Here is a 21,824-nt window from a genome sequence, read left to right as displayed (position 1 = left end):
TATTTTTTGGTTACTTGCATGATTGTTGTTGCGTTTTTGACCAGTTGTTCCTCCCAGGGAATTCAAGTCACAAGTCGCTCCCAAACTCTTTACGACACTTAAAGCTGAGTTGAAAAACCACCAGAGACAGAATAGGTATTTTGTAATATATTGGCAAAGCTTTGCAGATGTATTTTTTGAGACCAGTCCAGCATAGAACATTCTATCGCGCCGCCAAAATGGTCTGTCTTCACAACCCCAAAACCCTCTCTCCTCTCCCTAGTCAAAATACATGCACATCGTCTCCCTAGTCAAAACACATTCCAAAGAATTCAAGGTTAACATACCGTATTTTCCGCACCATAAGGCGCCCTGGGTTATAAGCCGCGCCTTCAATGAACGGCATATTTCAAAACTTTGTCCACCTATAAGCCGCCCCGTGTTATAAGCCGCATCTAACTGCGCTAAAGGGAATGTCAAAAAAACAGTCAGATAGGTCAGTCAAACTTTAATAATATATTAAAAACCAGCGTGATGTGGGCGCGCATGGAGTCGTATATCAACATGGACGGAGCTGCGTGAAAAAAGCCACCCGGCCTCTTCGCGTAAACTTACCTTAACCACTCGCTCATCTTTTCTTCATCCATCCATCCCTTCGAGTTAGCTTTTATGATGACGCCGGCTGGAAAGTTCTCTTTTGGCAAGGTCTTCCTTTTGAATATCACCATGGGTGGAAGTTTCTGGCCATTAGCATGGCAAGCTAGAACCACAGTGAAGGATGACTTCTCATTCCCTGTGGTGCGAATATTCACTGTACGTGCTCCCGTTGTATCCACAGTGCGGTTCACAGGAATATCAAAAGTCAGTGGAACCTCGTCCATGTTGATAATGTTCTCTGGCCGGATCTTTTTTTCAGCTATCTTGTTTTTACAATATGCACGGAAAGTAGCCAGCTTTTCTTGAAAGTCTTTAGGCAGTTGCTGTGAAATAGTAGTCCGTGTGCGGATGGAGAGATTGCGTCTTTTCATGAACCGGAAACCTGTCGCTTAGTAGGAGCCATTTTGTGGTCTTTACAGATGTAAACACACAAAGGAAATGAAACGTAATATCCGTGCCCTTCTTCTTCTACGGGGGCGGGTGGTTGCTTACAGTAGAAGAAGAAGCGCTTCCTCTTCTATGGGGGCGGGTGCTTACCTTGGCGGTTGCTTGCCGTAGAAGAAGAAGCGCTTCCGCTTCTACGGGGAAAAAAGATGGCGGCTGTTTACCGTAGTTGCGAGACCTAAACTTTATGAAAATGAATCTTAATATTAATCCATATATAAAGCGCACCGGGTTATAAGCCGCACTGTCAGCTTTTGAGTAAATTTGTGGTTTTTAGGTGCGGCTAATAGTGCGGAAAATACGGTACACAGTTTACTTGCAGACAGAGCAGCAAGGGAAGAAATGGAAAACACGAGCTGTTTTCAAATATGACTATGAAATATAAGAAGTACAACTTAAATTTTGGATATATGTAAATATCTGCCTCCGACATTGTATATAATTACATTAAAGATATATCGTGTTTATAATGTAATCGATTATTTCTTCAGTTTAAGACCATGATGTATACAAAAGCTCAGAGTGTCTGCATAAAGCCAAATATTTTTAAAATAATGCATATTGTTCTAATGTGTGGAACCTCGAGACAGGAATATGTTGATTGACAGTCTAAAAGTAACATGTCTTTCCACAGTTTTATGTCGAGATTCATACGGAGAACATGTGTTTTTTGGTCCTGGTTCCTAATTGGGTCCGTCAGGGGCAGAATCAGCCGAGCGGTTTTCTTCAGACACCACAACTTTGCTGATTCCGTGTCTCAGTTGAAACGTAACCATCCGTCACTCTTTTGAAGTTCTGATTGAGGTCTATTTCTCTCATGTTTGATTATTGGCCCAGAAATGAGCATCGTTTTGCTTCTTTGCTAAAAACCACTCAAACTTGCATTTATCCAAATTTGGATCCTTTGCGAGTTTCAGCTTTTTTGACATAGTCCCGTACTGTCAAAGTCATCCGCGTATATTCAGAGCTTCTTCATCCTCGCACAGATTCATTGATGCCCAAATCACGAGCTGTTTGTGTTTGACTAATACTGGACTTGATTTGATCCAATGCTGCAAATTGAGCAGCAACTGTGAAGCAGTTTGGCTTCCACTTGACATTTTCTTTCAAATGTTTGCCAGACATGTTTCCGTCTTAGCACTGCGCAGTACGGCTGCATACAATTGCTTCCTGCTTGGTGAATGGTGGATGGTGCACCCACGTCTCAGTAGGTCGGGTCGATACAGTATTGATAGGCGATAATTTGGTGAAACACAAACAAGATTGACTCTCGTGGGGGAAAAACTGCCGAAAATTCCCGTCAATGGCACGACCCTGTTATATCAAACTTCAGATCTAGTACCGATAATAGTACACACAAATACTGATATCAATATTAATGCAGTGATTCTCAATCTGTGGTATGCAGGCTCCATATAATGAGTCACATAATAACATTTAATGGGCAACTGCACATTTTTTTAGGTAATTTTTCCTATCGTTTACATTTATTGAAAGACATGACGATGGATGTATATTTTTTTGCATTCTTAATTTTAAATAAATGCGATCAAAAGTTGGCTTACAATTCTGCCTACAAAAGCCTTTGAAAAACATCCAAACACCTCCATTTAGGTGTTATACAGGTAAAAGCCAGTAAATTAGAATATTTTGAAAAACTTGATTTATTTCAGTAATTGCATTCAAAAGGTGTAACTTGTACATTATATTTATTCATTGCACACAGACTGATGCATTCAAATGTTTATTTCATTTAATTTTGATGATTTGAAGTGGCAACAAATGAAAATCCAAAATTCCGTGTGTCACAAAATTAGAATATTACTTAAGGCTAATACAAAAAAGGGATTTTTAGAAATGTTGGCCAACTGAAAAGTATGAAAATGAAAAATATGAGCATGTACAATACTCAATACTTGGTTGGAGCTCCTTTTGCCTCAATTACTGCGTTAATGCGGCGTGGCATGGAGTCGATGAGTTTCTGGCACTGCTCAGGTGTTATGAGAGCCCAGGTTGCTCTGATAGTGGCCTTCAACTCTTCTGCGTTTTTGGCTCTGGCATTCTGCATCTTCCTTTTCACAATACCCCACAGATTTTCTATGGGGCTAAGGTCAGGGGAGTTGGCGGGCCAATTTAGAACAGAAATACCATGGTCCGTAAACCAGGCACGGGTAGATTTTGCGCTGTGTGCAGGCGCCAAGTCCTGTTGGAACTTGAAATCTCCATCTCCATAGAGCAGGTCAGCAGCAGGAAGCATGAAGTGCTCTAAAACTTGCTGGTAGACGGCTGCGTTGACCCTGGATCTCAGGAAACAGAGTGGACCGACACCAGCAGATGACATGGCACCCCAAACCATCACCCAACCATGCAAATTTTGCATTTCCTTTGGAAATCGAGGTCCCAGAGTCTGGAGGAAGACAGGAGAGGCACAGGATCCACGTTGCCTGAAGTCTAGTGTAAAGTTTCCACCATCAGTGATGGTTTGGGGTGCCATGTCATCTGCTGGTGTCGGTCCACTCTGTTTCCTGAGATCCAGGGTCAACGCAGCCGTCTACCAGCAAGTTTTAGAGCACTTCATGCTTCCTGCTGCTGACCTGCTCTATGGAGATGGAGATTTCAAGTTCCAACAGGACTTGGCGCCTGCACACAGCGCAAAATCTACCCGTGCCTGGTTTACGGACCATGGTATTTCTGTTCTAAATTGGCCCGCCAACTCCCCTGACCTTAGCCCCATAGAAAATCTGTGGGGTATTGTGAAAAGGAAGATGCAGAATGCCAGACCCAAAAACGCAGAAGAGTTGAAGGCCACTATCAGAGCAACCTGGGCTCTCATAACACCTGAGCAGTGCCAGAAACTCATCGACTCCATGCCACGCCGCATTAACGCAGTAATTGAGGCAAAAGGAGCTCCAACCAAGTATTGAGTATTGTACATGCTCATATTTTTCATTTTCATACTTTTCAGTTGGCCAACATTTCTAAAAATCCTTTTTTTGTATTAGCCTTAGTAATATTCTAATTTTGTGACACACGGAATTTTGGATTTTCATTTGTTGCCACTTCAAATCATCAAAATTAAATGAAATAAACATTTGAATGCATCAGTCTGTGTGCAATGAATAAATATAATGTACAAGTTACACCTTTTGAATGCAATTACTGAAATAAATCAAGTTTTTCAAAATATTCTAATTTACTGGCTTTTACCTGTATACATGATGTAAGTATATACACTATATTGCCAAAAGTATCCAAATGATGAGAACCAGGTGTCCTAATCACTTGGCCCGGTGTATCAAATCAAGCACTTAGGCATGGAGACTGTTTCTACAAACATTTGTGAAAGAATGGGCCGCTCTCAGTGATTTCCAGCGTGGAACTGTCATAGGATGCCACCTGTGCAACAAATCCAGTCGTGAAATTTCCTCGCTCCTAAACATTCCAAAGTCAACTTTATTATAAGAAAAGCAAATAGTTTGGGAACAACAGCAAGTCAGCCACGTAAACTGACAGAGAGGTCAGCATAGTGCAAAGACTTTCTGCACAGTCAGTTGCTACACAGCTCCAAACTTCATGTGATCTTCCAATTAGCCCACGTACAGTACGCAGAGAGCTTCATGGAATGGGTTTCCATGGCCGCGCAGCTGCATCCAAGCCATACATCACCCAAGTCCAATGCAAAGCGTGGGATGCAGTGGTGTGAAGCACGTCGCCACTGGACTCTAGAGCAGTGGAGACGCCTTCTCTGGACTGATGAGTCACGCTTTTCCATCTGGCAATCTGATAGACCAGTCTGGGTTTGGAGGTTGCCAGGAGAACACTGCATTTCGGACTGCATTGGGCCGAGTGTGAAATTTGGTGGAGGAGGAATTATGGTGTGGGGTTGTTTTTCAAGAGTTTGGCTTGGCCCCTTAGTTCCAGTGAAATGAACTTTGAATGCTCCAGGATACCAAAACATTTTGGACAATTGCATGGGATGGCACTTCAAGTTCATCCATCCATTTTCTACCGCTTATTCCCTTTGGGGTCGCGGGGGGCGCTGGAGCCTATCTCAGCTACAATCGGGTGGGAGGCGGGGTACACCCTGGACAAGTCGCCACCTCATCACAGGGCCAACACAGATAAACAGACAACATTCACACTCACATCCACACACTAGGGCCCATTTAGTGTTGCCAATCAACCTATCCCCAGGTGCATGTCTTTGGAAGTGGGAGGAAGCCGGAGTACCCGGAGGGAACCCACGCAGTCACGGGGAGGACATGCAAACTCCATACAGAAAGATCCCGAGCCCGGGATTGAACCCAAGACTACTCAGGACCTTTGTATTGTGAGGCAGACGCACTAAGTTCATATGTGAGTAAAGGCAGGTGGCCAAATACTTTTGGCAATATAGTGTATGTATGTAGTAACGGGCACATTTATAACAACATTTAAATACTATCGTATTTTGATCATTTTAAGCATACGTGGCGCATTCATTTAAAAAATGTATCGCGTTTGCTTTTTTTTCCCCCTTCATCACTAATTATTACTCACTGCAGACTTCATGAAAGCCAACAAACATAATAAAACATCACTTACTGTACACTGTCTGCTGTCATTAGGATGCCGATTGCTGGGATGTTCATATATTCCCATTTAGGTGACGATTGTGAAGAAAATTTATTTTTGTGTCGTTCTCGGCATTTCCGGCCCTAAGTGTCTGTTAAAGTGTACCAACTTGTCAGACTTCTTCTGTCCAGGTGAGATGCATGATTTATGATCTAGCACAAAAGAGCAGTAGATGTAAACATATTGACACACTGAAGTGATCACGTCGCCACTATAAATTGTTCGTTAGCTTATAATAACATCACTAATATGTGGTTAATATCCAAGTCACGAAATGTAAATGGAATATTGTTGGCGCTTTTTGAATGGTTTATTGGATTTTACGAGCAAAATAGAGGACTTTCCTTTGGCTCCACTAAGCAGATTTTTATTTACAAGTTAGAGTGCGTTAAAATAAATCCATCCGCCGCCATGTCTTTCATAATTATATTATGCTTATAGATAGGCAAAATTCCCAAAAAAATGCAGTTCCCCTTTCAGTATTATTAATTACATTCAAACAGTGTGTAATGTTAGTGGCTTAAAATATTAAATATACTGTTAAAAAACCTCTGCCTTGTTTTTAATGAACACTTTGGCCTACTATGTTACTGTATTTTAATTTTGGTCTTTATTGCGGTACTTGGAGAGCCAAGTGTTTTCTGAGGTGGTACTTGAGAATAGGGATGTCCCGATCCAGGTTTTTTCACTTCCGATCCGATACCGATATTGTTTTTGCACTTCCGATCCGATATTGTTTTTGCACTTCCGATCCGATACCGATACTGACCGATACTGGCCTATCCGAGCATGTATTAACGTTTAAAGTTATTTAGCCTACTTAGTTGTCAGAATCATGTTGAAAAGGGTTTTAGTACTCTTGATAACAACTAGCCAGCTGAATTAGGGGAGTTTGAATAATACACAATGGTTGGTAACAAGAAACTGACCTGTTTATTCAAGGATAAACACAAAATAGATAAAATTATACATGACAAACAGAAATGGCATCATTGAAACTAGGGCTGGGCGATATGGCCTTTTTTTAATATTGCGATATTTTAAGGCCATGTCACGATACACCATATATATGTGGATATGTTTAGTCCATGTCACGATACACCATATATATGTGGATATTTTGCCTTAGCCTTAAATGAACACTTGATGCATATAATCACAGCAGTATGATGATTCTATGTGTCTACATTAAAACATTCTTCTTCATACTGCATTAATATATGCTACTTTTAAACTTTCATGCAGAGAAGGAAATCACAACTAAAAAAAATCACTAATTTTTTCATACGGTGTTGATCTGGAAATGTTTGCCTCAGCATTTTGATGGTGTGGACGTGTGGCACCGAATGGAGATAAGCGTCTCGACAGACGTTACAATATTTGAACAATGATGACGAAAACTGTTCTCTCTGTCGTGTCCGTGTGTCGAAAATTGTTATGCGCTTATTTTTTTAATTTGAATTTGTGCGTGGCAAAGATTTGCCGTGCACAATTGCACAGGCGCGCACCTTAGAGGGAGCATTGCTAGCACGGCTGCGCTAGCATCACAGCTAACGTTAGCCATGCTGCTACCTCTGTGCTGGGAGAGGGCGTATACGTATGTGACGTGTGACGTGACAGTATGTGACGTATGATGTGACAGTATGTGACGTGTGTAAGAAGGTGCGCTTGCTGTCTGTGAGAGGGAGACACAGGAAAGAGTGAGAAGAGCCTGTAGTGCAATGCCAGCAGCTAAAAGCAACTGCGTGAGAATCCACAGACCTGTGGATGTGTTGAAGGTGTGCTGGAAAATGCGGAACGAAAATTAGGGAGCAGCAGAAAAGTGGAATGTATTATTTAGATAGGTACGTTGGAAAACACGGACCGGAGTTTTTTTTTTTTTAAACTGGATCTGGATCGGCATTTTCCCATGCCTTGCCGATACGCATTTTTTGGCAAATATCGGCGGCCGATCCAAATATTGGATCGGGACATCCCTACTTGAGAACTACTGAACCTATTTATATGTATAAAATATACAAATCGAATCACAAGTTTGTAAATAAAAATCTCCGTTAGGTTTTTTTCGCAATGGTGTAGCCCGACTCCTTTGTTCAACTGGTATTGGCTGTGTGTAGAAGCAGCATTACTGCCCCCTGCAGGATGGTAGGCAAAGTAGTTGAGAAATGACTTGATGATGAAAATGCTTTGTCTCAGTCAAGAGGAACTTCAGCAGCGGTACCATCCCCGGGACTCCCGGGCTCAACGGAGAGGACGGCGTGGAGCAAACGGCCATCAAAGTCTCGCTGAAATGTCCCATCACGTTCAGACGGATCCAGCTGCCGGCCAGAGGCCACGACTGCCGGCACATACAGGTGGGCCCCTGCGCTGGGGACGTAGATGTCAGTGCGCACTAACCGACTTCTCTTCACACGTGGTTGCAGTGTTTCGACCTGGAGTCATATTTGCAGCTGAATTGTGAACGAGGAACGTGGCGGTGCCCCGTCTGCAAGTAGGTTCTCCGCCCACCCCTCAGAACCCAGGTGGCGTGCACGTGTACCATGTGTGCTGCTCTCGTTACAGTAAGACCGCTTTGCTGGAAGGCCTGGAAGTGGACCAATACATGTTGGGGATTCTGGTCTATATTCAAAAGTAGGCCCACGTCACGGTCCACAACTTTCACTTTGCCCTTCTCTTACTTTAACGTTCTTTTCCACCAGTTCTGAATATGAGGAGATCACCATCGACCCGCTTTGTGGCTGGCGGCCGGTTCCGATCAAACCCGACCTGCACATCAAGGAGGAGCCTGACGGGCCTCCGCTGAAACGCTGCCGCACCGTCAGCCCGAGTCACATGGTGCTGCCAAACGTGATGGAGATGATCGCTGCCCTGGGGCCCCCGGCCTCGCCATACCCGGGTGGACCAGCGGGGGGCAGGAGCAGCCCGGACTACAATAGACCTGGTAAGAAGGGGAGTGTGGGGATACCTGCCAACTACTCCGGTTTTCCCGTAATTAGTACGGTTTTCATCAACCTATTCCGGGTTACGGTTGCGGGTGATAAAAAATACGGTTTTTCATTAATTAAAAAAAATATTTTTTTTTAAGTTTTATTCACGAAATCGCGTAACAACAATGACAATCGACACTGCGTCCCGTAACTTCCTATCGAGCCATTCCGAATGCCATGCGCGAGGCTATTTATAGCACCGCTGCCAAGCGCGAGGCACCAGTTGCCATTGTTTCCAAACGAGCGAACGATCATGGAATCAGCCGGAGAAAAATCGCAAACGAGTCTTAAACCGAAAAGAAAACTGCAGTCATTCCGTGAAGAATATTCAAAAGCCTATCCGGGAATAATTATCCGTTCCAAAAAGGGTGAAAACTACGCGAATTGCACCTTGTGCAGACAAGATTTTTCGATCGGACACGGAGGAATTAGCGATGTAAAAGACCACGTTGGGACAAAAAAACACAAGTCTAATGCCGTTGCTAAATTTGGATTTTAGCCACAAAAAGGTAATGACACCAATGTTATCTATTGGAATTGTTTAGTACTGTTATACTGTTAAAAGTGTTTATACTATTTATGCTTTCAAGTCCAAGTTGAAGAAATCTTGTTAAATGTTGACAGCATAACTACCAAAATACAGAAGTATGTCCTTAATATTTTTGCAGTGCTATTTCTGATGAAAAGTTAAAATGATTACATTAGAGATGTGATGTGCCACTTTTCAAGTGTCTGATGGCTTAAATTAATTTTCATTAATTTTTCATATTTTGAATTCTTTTGAAAGGCTTACAAAAAAACTACATTTGAATTGTAATTCCATGCTATTGACAGGACTATTAATTTAAATGAAGTTAGCTTACCATGTTTACAGTATGATAATTGTGATAGAAATGTGAATTTTAGGCACAGAATATTTTTTACAATTGAACAAGGCAGTAGATTATACAAGCTTGGACAGAAAGTTAATAATGACACCAATTTTTTTTTTAATGGAATTGTTTAGTACTGTTTTACCATTTGTTTACTGTAAAAAGTGTTTATACTTTCAATTAACAAATTGAAGTCTTGTGAAAGGTTGACAGGATAACTGGCATTAACTGTCAAAATAATTTCAAACTATTGAAGTTAGCTTACAGAATAAACATGTCAATCAACCCATATGATTTTTGCTGTAATATTTTTGTTTTGAAAAGTCACTGTGACTGATAGAAAAGTGATGGTTTTAGCAACATTTTAACCTGTCTGAATGCTAATAATCATTTTGCGTCGGGGGGCGAACCTGAACCCCCCACCAGGACTTTGTCCTGGACCTACCGGGGCCTGCGGCCCCTGGCTACTAGGTTTTTCTGATTTCAAAAGTTGGCAGGTATGGGACAGTATGGATTGCGAAACTCCGCCCCTCCCCACACGTTGTCATTAGATGAATGATGTCATCGTAGAAAGTCACATGAGCCATCCTTTCATGGCAAGTGACCCGGAACACACCGACATCTTTACTCCGCAGGGAGTCGAGGCTTCGTCAGCCAATCTGGATTCACGGAATTCCCAAACACTCCCGGGACACCGACCCTCGGAGAGTACCCTTCTTCTGGAGCGCCTCTGGCCTACCAACCCGACCAGGTCAGAACCGCTCTTATGTAAACTACCATGTGCCGTCAGTGACGCCTCAGTGGCCATCAAAAAGCATACGTTACGTAACAAGACACACTTTGTGTGTGTGTGAGAGAGATCTGCTCCTAGCTACTCTTGACAAAACCATCCACTAGGGAGCAAACACACCAAGATGGAGGTCATGACGTACTCCAACATTTAAAATTCTTCACTGTCTCTGCCTGCTGCCTTGTTGGGGCACCTGAGAGCTGTTAACGGCGCACAAGTACACACACGATGACGGTTGCCAGGTGCAGCTGCTCGCCAGCTGTCACATGCTGGTGGCGCCACTCCCGTAAATGTCAAGCCGATCTTCATGTTTGTGATGTCTCAGCAGGCCACGCATCCTGGCCGCATGGAGCCCTCCCATAGTTCCCTGCTCCCACAGCACGCCAACCACAGCCTCAGTGAGGCTGGCAGCCCGCTGCCGCAAAGGAGCGTCGCTACCCACAATGCCCGGCTCCACGAAGGCTCTTTCGGCCTGGTTGGGCCGGGGGCAGCCGGAGAGGCGGCGGATCATTCGCTGGATGTGAGCGCCTCTTGGCTCTAACTCCCCACCTGTACCTCCACCTGTTTTGTTATCGCTGCTTGTTTTTCCAGCTTCTGCCCGAGCTGACCAACCCCGACGAGCTGCTGTCCTACCTTGGCCCCCCCGACCTGCCCAACAACAGCAGCGACGACCTGCTGTCGCTCTTCGAGAACAACTGACCATCTTGTCAGGCCCCGCCCACCTGGTGAACGTGGGGATGGAGGAAGAGTTCACATGCGTTTGTTGAGAAAGCTTCTAAAAGACTGACAATGTCTACCAGGACACCAACACCTTTTGTCTGCTTGGTCCTTTCGCCGAGTGTCATATTTGAGGTCTGGTGGGCGGGGCCACCTGTGCAAGTAAACCACTGTGACACCTCCCACATTCCCCGGCCATGATTTTCATTGGAGAACTTTCACATTGTCTGTGCCACCACGTCATCGTCATCTGTGTCGACTTTTTCCCCGCAGCACGCAAACGATTCCACCTTTTCTAAAAGACTTAAAGAGAAAAATGTTGAGCAACACGATAATGTTTCATTTGGAAAACAACTATGTCATGGCAAATTTACTAGAAAAAAGGTGTTTTTAAAGATGTAAACTATTGCACATATTTTGTAACACATTTGAATTGCCATCGTTTTCTATTTATTTTGTAATCATAATTCTCATTGTACCGACTGTTTCTTCATTTGCTGGAACTTAAAAGGGGAATTAAAAACTAGTTGATTTGAAGCTTGTTGTTTCCAGAGTGATCTACGCATTCCCTTCATTTCAACTGAAAAACAAATGAATGAAGATAAATGAGGTCAAAATAAAATAGTGACAATTACCGAGTGTCCTTTTTGAATCAAACACTTTAAAGCTGCTTGTTATGCATCCTCTGCTTGTGCGGCCTGTCATTGTTCCACCAACATCTTCCCCTCCTGCCTTCCCTCCTATTGGTCCTTTTTCCTCAAAGGAACAGGCTCCGATTGGCCGCCCGAGCCTGTGACGTCAGAGGATGAGTTGCTATAAATAGTCCAACACGGACGACGTCGCCACAAATTCATCCGCTTCCTGATTTAATGACGATATCTGCTTTTCTTTAAACAATGGCAAACCCCAAAGTTTTCTTTGACATCACCATTGATGGTGCTAATGCAGGCAGGATCACGATGGAGGTAAAAAGACACCTATTTGTGTTCATTTCCACTATTTAGTGTAAAGGCCTCATTTAAATGTTGAGAGACTTCATACGTTTGATTTAAATTCTTTGTATTTGGTCATTTTGCAGCTTCGAGCAGACGTGGTGCCAAAGACTGCCGGTAGGTAAGCTTCCAGCTGACAACTAACCTTTCGTTTTTTTCCTGACGTATACAAATAGGTCATGTTTTTAGGTGTGGCACCAGTACTTACTTCTGATACTGAAAAAGAATGTAAACAAAAGAGGATTTGACCTGCCATCTGCTTTAATGAATACCCTCTTTGATTGCACAGAGAACTTCCGGGCTCTTTGTACGGGAGAAAAAGGTTTTGGCTACAAGAACTCCACATTTCATCGCATCATTCCCAAGTTCATGTGTCAGGTATTTTCTTCTTTATTTACATTTAGATGCTTACTAATTAATGACCTAAAATTCAGGCACTTTCTGATGTCAGCATGTAGCCAAACATCTCTTAATAAATACTACTATGATGTAGTATCCTAACCTGTCTTATTAAATACTACTATGATGTAGTATCCTAACCTGTCTCTTAATAAATACTACTATGATGTAGTATCCTAACCTGTCTCTTATTAAATGCTACTATGATGTAGTATTCTAACCTGTCTCTTATTAAATACTACTATGATGTAGTATTCTAACCTGTCTCTTATTAAATACTACTATGATGTAGTATTCTAACCTGTCTTGTTATTAAATACTATGATGTAGTATCCTAACCTGTCTTGTTATTAAATACTACTATGATGTAGTATGCTAACCTGTCTCTTATTAAATACTACTATGATGTAGTATCCTAACCTGTCTTATTAAATACTACTATGATGTAGTATCCTAACCTGTCTTGTTATTAAATACTACTATGATGTAGTATGCTAACCTGTCTCTTATTAAATACTACTATGATGTAGTATCCTAACCTGTCTTATTAAATACTACTATGATGTAGTATCCTAACCTGTCTCTTATTAAATACTACTAGGATGTAGTATCCTAACCTGTCTCTTATTAAATACTACTAGGATGTAGCATCCTAACCTGTCTCTTATTAAATACTACTAGGATGTAGTATCCTAACCTGTCTCTTATTAAATACTACTATGATGTAGTATCCTAACCTGTCTCTTAATAAATACTACTATGATGTAGTATCCTAACCTGTCTCTTAATAAATACTACTATGATGTAGTATCCTAACATGTCTCTTATTAAATACTACTATGATGTAGTATCCTAACCTGTCTTATTAAATACTACTATGAATCATAGTAGTATTTAATAAGACAGGTTAGGATACTACATCATAGTAGTATTTAATACAAGACAGGTTAGGATACTACATCATTGATGTAGTATCCTAACCTGTCTTTTATTAAATACTACTATGATGTAGTATCCTAACCTGTCTATTAAATACTACTATGATGTAGTATCCTAACCTGTCTTTTATTAAATACTACTATGATGTAGTATCCTAACCTGTCTCTTATTAAATACTACTATGATGTAGTATCCTAACCTGTCTCTTATTAAATACTACTATGATGTAGTATCCTAACCTGTCTTATTAAATACTACTATGAATCATAGTAGTATTTAATAAGACAGGTTAGGATACTACATCATAGTAGTATTTAATACAAGACAGGTTAGGATACTACATCATTGATGTAGTATCCTACATCAATGATAATAAAAGACAGGTTAGGATACTACATCTTTGATGTACCGTAGTATCCTAACCTGTCTTTTATTAAATACTACTATGATGTAGTATCCTAACCTGTCTCTTATTAAATACTACTATGATGTAGTATCCTAACCTGTCTTATTAAATACTACTATGATGTAGTATCCTAACCTGTCTTGTTATTACAGCTATTTTACCTCACTGGAGATAAGATACTTGCCCCAACACTTCACTTTATCACTTTCAGCTGCTAACAAAATAGTCCATGTCCAGGTTAATAGAACATGTATGTGAGATCAAAACATTAGCCATTAGTGCCTCAAGTGGAGCTCTTAAGCGTTACAAAAAGGCACATCTGCACCAATAGCATTACTGATGGGCAACACTGGAAGCGGAAGTGACATTTTCAAAGTAAAAGGTTCCATATTACAAGTTTTGCATTGATGTTTTACAACTTTGGGCAGATGGAACAACTGAAGTTATTTTTTCCTCGATTGTGACAGCTGATAACTTTAAAGGGGAACATTATCACAATTTCAGAATTGTTAAAACCATTAAAAATCAGTTCCCAGTGGCTTATTATATTTTTCGAAGTTTTTTTCAAAATTTTACCCATCACGCAATATCCCTAAAAAAAGCTTCAAAGTGCCTGATTTTAACCATCGTTATAAACACCCGTCCATTTTCCTGTGACGTCACATAGTGAAGCCAACACAAACAAACATGGCGGAAAGAACAGCAAGCTATAGCGACATTAGCTCGGATTCAGACCCGGATTTCAGCGGCTTAAGCGATTCAACAGATTACGAATGTATTGAAACGGATGGTTGTAGTGTGGAGGCAGGTAGCGAAAACCAAATTGAAGAAGAAACTGAAGCTATTGAGCCATATCAGTTTGAACCGACGAAAACGACACGACAGCCAGCGACACGGGAGAAAGCGAGGACGAATTCGGCGATCGCCTTCTAACCAACGATTGGTATGTGTTTGTTTGGCATTAAAGGAAACTAACAACTATGAACTAGGTTTACAGTATATGAAATACATTTGGCAACAACATGCACTTTGAGAGTGCAGACAGCCCAGTTTTCATCAATTAATATATTCTGTAGACATACCCTCATGTCAGCAGGCCAGGGAAGCTAGGGTCGATATTCTTCTCTTGATCATCTTCGGGACGGTGTGAGCCAAGACATCCAGGGGGTTTAGCTCGCTCGTCTGCGGGAACAAACTACCGCCATTGATTGCCGTGCTACCGAGGTCCTTTGTCCCTGAATTGCTCACACACTCCGGCAGATTCAATGGGGGTCTGGCGGCAGATTTCTTTGACTTTATCATTGGAAATGCATCTGCTTTGAGTGTCGCAGGATATCCACACATTCTTGCCATCTCTGTCGTAGCATAGCTTTCGTCGGTAAAGTGCGCGGAACAAACGTCCAATTTCTTGCCACTTTGGCATCTTTGGGCCACTGGTGCAACTTGAATCCGTCCCCGTTCGTGTTGTTACACCCTCCGACAACACACCGACGAGGCATGATGTCTCCAAGGTACGGAAAACAGTCGAAAAAACGGAAAATAACAGAGCTGATTTGACTCGGTGTTTGTAATTTGTGTGAGAAAATGGCGGACGCTCCGAGAGTGAATAATAGAAAGGCGTTTAATTCGCCAAAACTCACCCATTTAGAGTTCGAAAATCGGTTAAAAAATATATGGTCTTTTTTCTGCAACATCAAGGTATATATTGACGCTTACATAGGTCTGGTGATAATGTTCCCCTTTAAAGTCCCGGTGTGTTTAAACGGAATATGTGTATTAAAGTCCCGGTGTGTTTAAGCGGAATACCCCAGGGATCAATACTGGGACCAAGATTGTTCAATCTTTATATAAACGACATTTGTAAGGTTACGAAGGACTTAAAGTTGGTTTTATTTGCGGACGACACACCTGCTTTCTGTTCAGGAGAGAGCACACAGAAGATAATACAAATAATAACAGAAGAAATGAACAAATTAAAAAGATGGTTTGACAAAAACAGACTATCTTTGAATCTCAGTAAAACTAAAATAATGCTATTTGGTAATAGTAGAAAATAGCATCATACACAAATACAAATAGACGGAGTAGACATAGAAAGGGTAAAAGAAACTAGATTTTTGGGAGTATTAATAGATGATCAAATGAACTGGAAATCTCATATACAAAACATACAACATAAGGTGGCAAAAAACATTTCAATAATGAATAAAGCAAAATATGTCCTGGGCCAAAACTCACTACATATTCTCTACTGCTCGCTAGTGTTACCATATCTGAGTTATTGTGCAGAAATATGGGAAAATAACTACAAATGTGCGCTACATTCGCTAACCGTGTTACAAAAAAGATCAGTTAGAATAATACATAATGTTGGATATAGAGAACACACAAACCCTTTATTTATTAAGTCAGAAATATTAAAGTTCGGTGATTTGGTAAAATTGCAAACAGCTAAAATGATGTACAAAGCAAACTATAACCTGCTACCAAAGAATGTACAACAATTCTTCTCAACTAAAGAGGAGAAATATAACCTTAGAGGAAAAAATAATTTAAAACATTTATATGCACGTACAACACTTAGAACTTTTAGCATATGTGGAATTAAATTATGGAATGGATTAAGTAAAGACGTTAAAAATTGTACTGATATGATCCAGTTTAAGAGGTTGTTCAAAAGAGTACAAAAAAGAATTATGAGAAATACTTTCAACCTTATTGAAAATAAGATATTCTTCATCTCAGTATGTTAATAATGACTGAATTAATTAATTAATTACATATTACAAAACTGTTGTATACTAATTCATAGATGTTATTTTATTATATAAAAAGGTCAGTAAATGATTCTATATATTTGTAAACGCTTTGAAGTGGGAAAGGGGTAGGATTAAATAAGCTTTGCTTCTTCCTACTCCTTTTCGGGCATGATGTAAAATGAAATGATGTGAAATTGTGTGATGTATTATGATGTAAGTGTGTTCATGTTCCAAATAAACTAAAAGAAAGAAAGAAAGAATATGTGTATTAAAGTCCCGGTGTGTTTAAGCGGAATATGTGTATTAAAGTCCCGGTGTGTTTGAACGAAATATGTGTATAGGGCAGGGCCGACATCCGGGCAACTGAGCTACATACGGGTTCTTCGAGCCATAGCAACCTGACTGGCGTTGAAAACAAACCGTCGCCATTACTCTTTAACCTGTCGACCTGCGCTGATTAAACCCGTCATTCTGCCTCCAAAATGCCAAAAAACGGTGTTGTTTTTGGTTGTGCAAACCACAACTGGAAACAGGGAAAACAAAGGTCGTATTTTGTTCTGCCAAAGCGTGCTAAAAGCCCACAGAGACGAGACAAATGGCTCGCAGCTTTACACCGGGAAAACGAGGACGGTTCTCACTGGAGTCCCCCAAAATCCCGGGTCGTGTGTTCGGATCACTTCGTTTCTGGTAAATATAAGGAACAAAAATCCACCTTCTTAACCACAACTTGGCTATACCGTCCATGCTAATGTTGAACCCGTTGAATTTTTACTGAATAACGTTCGACAGCTGAAGTTGTTGTTGCACAACAATAACATACGGTATAAAGGCTATTTTCGAAAACCAGTTTCATTTAAATTTGCACTTAACGGTTGGGTTTTTAAAAACCAATAAACCCTATAATTTTCATGTTGCCATTTAATCAACTTTTCAAGACAGTCGTAAAATGCTGTCTGCAAGTCTCCTTTGTTGTAATCAAACATTACTTGTAGTTGTAGCCCTCAAATCTCTCAATATTTTTTCTGCCAAAGCGTGCTAAAAGCCCCACAGAGACGAGACAAATGGCTCGCAGCTTTACACCGGGAAAACGAGGACGGTTCTCACTGGAGTCCCCCAAAATCCCGGGTCGTGTGTTCGGATCACTTCGTTTCTGGTAAATATAAGGAACAAAAATCCACCTTCTTAACCACAACTTGGCTATACCATCTGCTAGTGATGGGTCCGGCAACACCGATGCATCAGCGCATGCGTCGAGCTCATAGAGCGAAACCCTGTGTCGGTGCACGTACCGCTTTTAGAAAGTCACGTGACCGATACGCGAACTGTGTCGCACTGACGCCTCCTCTGTGCCCTGTGAGCGGGTCTTTTCTACAGCCGGAGAAATAATAACTAAGAAAAATCGTCTAAAATGTAATACGTCGGAAAAACTTTTTTTTTTTTTTTAATAAAAATGTGTAAAAAAAATTTTTTTTTAAAAATTCCAGGTCCACAAGCATCCTCATTCACAACACGTTCTCTTAGATTTCCATGTTATGATACATGTTCACATTATTTATTGACTGTATCTAAAAAAGACAAAAAATATATTTTTATTTAAATGAAGTTATTAAATAATCCTAAATGAAATACAACGACTTGGTTTATATTATTGTATATACTAGGTCAGTGGTTCTCAACCTTTTTTCAGCAATGTACCCCCTGTGAATTTTTTTTTAATTCAAGTACCCCCTAATCAGAGCAAAGCATTTTTGGTTGAAAAAAAAAAAAGATAAAGAAGTAAAATACAGCACTATGTCATCAGTTTCTGATTTATTAGATTGTATAACAGTGCAAAATATTGCTCATTTGTAGTAGTCTTTCTTGAACTATTTGGAAAAAAAGATAAGAATAACTAAAAACTTGTTGAAAAATAAACAAGTGATTCAATTATAAATAAAGATTTCTACACATAGAAGTAATCATCAACTTAAAGTGCCCTCTTTGGGGATTGTATTAGAGATCCATCTGGATTCATGAACTTAATTCTAAACATTTCTTCACAAAAAAAAAAATCTTTAACATCAATATTTATGGAACATGTCCACAAAAAATCTAGCTGTCAACACTGAATATTGCATTGTTGCATTTCTTTTCACACTTCTTTTTGACAGACATTTTAGTGACAAACCTGAGCTTGTGCTTCACTGAGTTTATGAACTTACATTCATATTTTGTTGAAGTATTATTCAATAAATATATTTATAAAGGATTTCTGAATTGTTGCTATTTTTAGAATATTTAAAAAAAAATCTCACGTACCCCTTGGCATACCTTCAAGTACCCCCAGGGGTCGCGTACCCCCATTTGAGAACCACTGTACTAGGTCATAAAATCAGTGCCAGTTGAGTCGGTCCATAGGTTGCCTGTAGGGATTTTTAATGTCCAGCAGATGTCAGTATTTAGTGACACAGTATCGACACAGTATCAATACAGTTTTGCAATGTGTCGAAACGCTTCATGACGCCTCATCAACCCATCACTACCATCTGCTGGAAGGCGGTAAGGGCAGTCGTTTAATCCGACTACAGAACTATTTAACTCGTATCTTAACCTAGCCTCACTGGAAAGACTATTTACATAATCATACGCCATTTAGAACAGTTTAAAATGCCGTGAAACCTCGTTAAATGCCTTTTCTGTCAATGCTGTGTTCGCTGTGAGCTGGTTTGTTTTCAACGAATTCAATATGGCGACCGGTTGCTAGGGGATTGGCAGGCGGAAGTGACGTAGGTCCGCCCTCGCCTATACTAATTCATAGATGTTATTTTATTATATAAAAAGGTCAGTAAATTATTCTATATAATTGTAAACGCTTTGAAGTGGGAAAGGGGTAGGATTAAATAAGCTTTGCCTCTTCCTACTCCTTTTCGGGCATGATGTAAAATGAAATGATATGAAATTGTGTGATGTATTATGATGTAAGTGTGTTCATGTTCCAAATAAACTAAAAGAAAGAATATGTGTATTAAAGTCCCGGTGTGTTTAAGCGGAATATGTGTATTAAAGTCCCGGTGTGTTTAAACGGAATACGTGTATTAAAGTCCCGGTGTGTTTAAACGGAATAAGTGTATTAAAGTCCCGGTGTGTTTAAACGGAATAAATGTATCTTTGCGTGACATTAGCGGTTAGCCTAGCATGCTAACGGTAAGCAGGAAGTGACTTCACCTGTGGTCGCAGGGCGGAGACTTCACCAACCACAACGGCACAGGAGGAAAGTCCATCTACGGAGAAAAGTTCGCCGACGAGAACTTCCAGCTGAAGCACGGCGGCGTGGGCACGCTGTCCATGGCCAACGCCGGGCCCAACACCAACGGCTCGCAGTTCTTCATGTGCACGGCGTCCACTGACTGGTGAGCCGCCATTAACAATGTCGGCTTCTTCATGGCCGCGTGACGTCATGACTCATGTGCTTCGTGCGCAGGCTCAACGGGAAGCACGTGGTGTTCGGGAACGTGGTGGACGGCGTTGACGTTCTGAAGAACGTCGAGAAGCAAGGAACCAAGAGTGGAACCCCTAAAGCCAAGGTCGTCATCGCGGACTGCGGGGAGCTCAAGTAGAACCTTCCCGCCACAAATCGTCCCCCCGCCCCCCCTCCCTCCTGGTACAGTCAGAGGCACTTCTTCACCTCACCACTAGAGGTCGCTGTTTTACGCACCCCCTCTTCCTTGTCTGGCTGCTGTAGAAGTTTGTGTTCTTCTAACCCAGTGGTTCTTAAGTCATACTTGCCAACCCTCCCGAATTTTCCGGGAGACTCCCGAAATTCGGCGCCTCTCCCGAAAACCTCCCGGGACAAATATTCTCCCGAAAATCTCCCGATTTTCAGCCGGAGCTGGAAGCCACGCCCCCTCCAGCTCCATGCGGACCTGAGTGAGGACAGCCTTTTTTTCATGACGAGGACAAAAGGGTGACAAGAACTAAATCATCCAGACTAGAGATAAATTGTATTATTATGTTTATCTTACCTAAAAATAAATATATTTATTATTTAAAAAAAAAAAAAAACTAAATACATTTTCACTATATTTTGCTAAAAACATCAAAATTAATTGTATTTTTATATGTATTTTTTCGTGACTCCTTATTACATCCAGACATAGAATTATACATTAAAATAAACATATTTGAAATAATTTATTTTAAATTATCATAATAATTCATTTAAAATGACCATATTTAATTATTAAAAATAATTGCTTGTTTATCAACAACTTTAGCATTTTATTCATTACATTTTGAAACTCTCAGAAGCCAAGTTATGTTATATTCCTTAATATTTATTTATGCAAGTTTGAGGTATCAATTATCTAAACACAGTTTGTTTGCATATTTTCAGGATGTAGATATCTATATATATATATATATATATAAATACTTGACTTGGTGAATTCTAGCTGTCAATATACTCCTCCCCTTTTAACCACGCCCCACCCCACCCCTGACCACGCCCCCACCTCCCGAAATCGGAGGTCTCAAGGTTGGCAAGTATGTCTTAAGTACCGAACCCCACCAGTTTCATATGAACCCTTCTTTAGTGAAAAATAAAATGTTTTTTTTTTCAAATTCAAGACAAAGTTATATGTTTTTCGTAACACTTTAGTATGGGGAACATATTCTAAGTACCGTATTTTCCGCACTATAAGGCGCACCTAAAAACCACACATTTTCTCAAAAGCTGACAGTGCGCCTTATAACCCGGTGCGCTTTATATATGGATTAATATTAAGATTCATTTTCATAAAGTTTCGGTCTCACAACTTCGGTAAACAGCCGCCATCTTTTTTCCCGGTAGAACAGGAAGCGCTTCTTCTACGCAAGCAACCGCCAAGGTAAGCACCCGCCCCCATAGAACAGGAAGCGCTTCTTCTTCTACTGTAAGCAACCACCCGCCCGCGTAGAAGAAGAAAAAGCGCGCGGATATTACCGTACGTTTCATTTCCTTTGTGTGTTTACATCTGTAAAGACCACAAAATGGCTCCTACTAAACGACAGGGATCCGGTTCATGAAAAGACGCAATCTCTCCATCCGCACACGGATTACTATTTCACAGCAACTGATATTCCTGTGAACCGCACTGTGGATACAACGGGAGCACGTACGGTGAATATTCGCACCACAGGGAATGAGAAGTCATCCTTCACTGTGGTTCTAGCTTGCCATGCTAATGGCCAGAAACTTCCACCCATGGTGATATTCAAAAGGAAGACCTTGCCAAAAGAGACCTTTCCAGCC

General features: G+C 40.8%; 2 protein-coding genes across 6 annotated transcripts in view; both read left to right on the top strand.

The window, feature by feature from the left end:
- LOC133575000 (zinc finger MIZ domain-containing protein 2-like) overlaps positions 1-11,691 on the top strand; it is a 52,630-nt gene extending 40,939 nt beyond the window's left edge. For 3 of the 4 annotated variants that reach the window (XM_061927437.1, XM_061927439.2, XM_061927441.2), the window contains 7 exons: positions 7,891-8,048; positions 8,118-8,185; positions 8,257-8,325; positions 8,394-8,635; positions 10,189-10,304; positions 10,669-10,863; positions 10,935-11,691. In XM_061927437.1, coding sequence (XP_061783421.1) covers positions 7,891-8,048; positions 8,118-8,185; positions 8,257-8,325; positions 8,394-8,635; positions 10,189-10,304; positions 10,669-10,863; positions 10,935-11,042 — 956 coding nt within the window. In that variant the 3' untranslated portion in view covers positions 11,043-11,691. The remainder of the gene's footprint in view (positions 1-7,890; positions 8,049-8,117; positions 8,186-8,256; positions 8,326-8,393; positions 8,636-10,188; positions 10,305-10,668; positions 10,864-10,934) is intronic. The other variant, XM_061927440.1, reaches the window with a different exon arrangement.
- Positions 11,692-11,868: 177 nt separating this feature from the next.
- Positions 11,869-20,189, top strand: LOC133574976 (peptidyl-prolyl cis-trans isomerase-like). Of its 2 annotated transcripts, none has more exons than XM_061927405.2 (5): positions 11,869-12,025; positions 12,139-12,169; positions 12,342-12,430; positions 19,772-19,944; positions 20,016-20,189. In XM_061927405.2, the coding sequence occupies exons 1-5, from the start codon at positions 11,957-11,959 to the stop codon at positions 20,149-20,151; spliced, it is 498 nt and encodes a 165-aa protein (XP_061783389.1). In that variant the 5' UTR covers positions 11,869-11,956; the 3' UTR covers positions 20,152-20,189. The 2 variants fall into 2 exon arrangements, with proteins under 2 accessions (XP_061783389.1, XP_061783390.1); XM_061927406.2 differs by having other exon boundaries at positions 12,139-12,173.
- Positions 20,190-21,824: the final 1,635 nt, after the last annotated feature.

This window comes from Nerophis lumbriciformis, linkage group LG32 (assembly GCF_033978685.3).
Source record: "Nerophis lumbriciformis linkage group LG32, RoL_Nlum_v2.1, whole genome shotgun sequence".
NCBI classification, from domain to species: domain Eukaryota; kingdom Metazoa; phylum Chordata; class Actinopteri; order Syngnathiformes; family Syngnathidae; genus Nerophis; species Nerophis lumbriciformis.
Note: the sequence above shows the minus strand (reverse complement) of the source record. Positions and strands in the feature narration are given on the sequence as shown.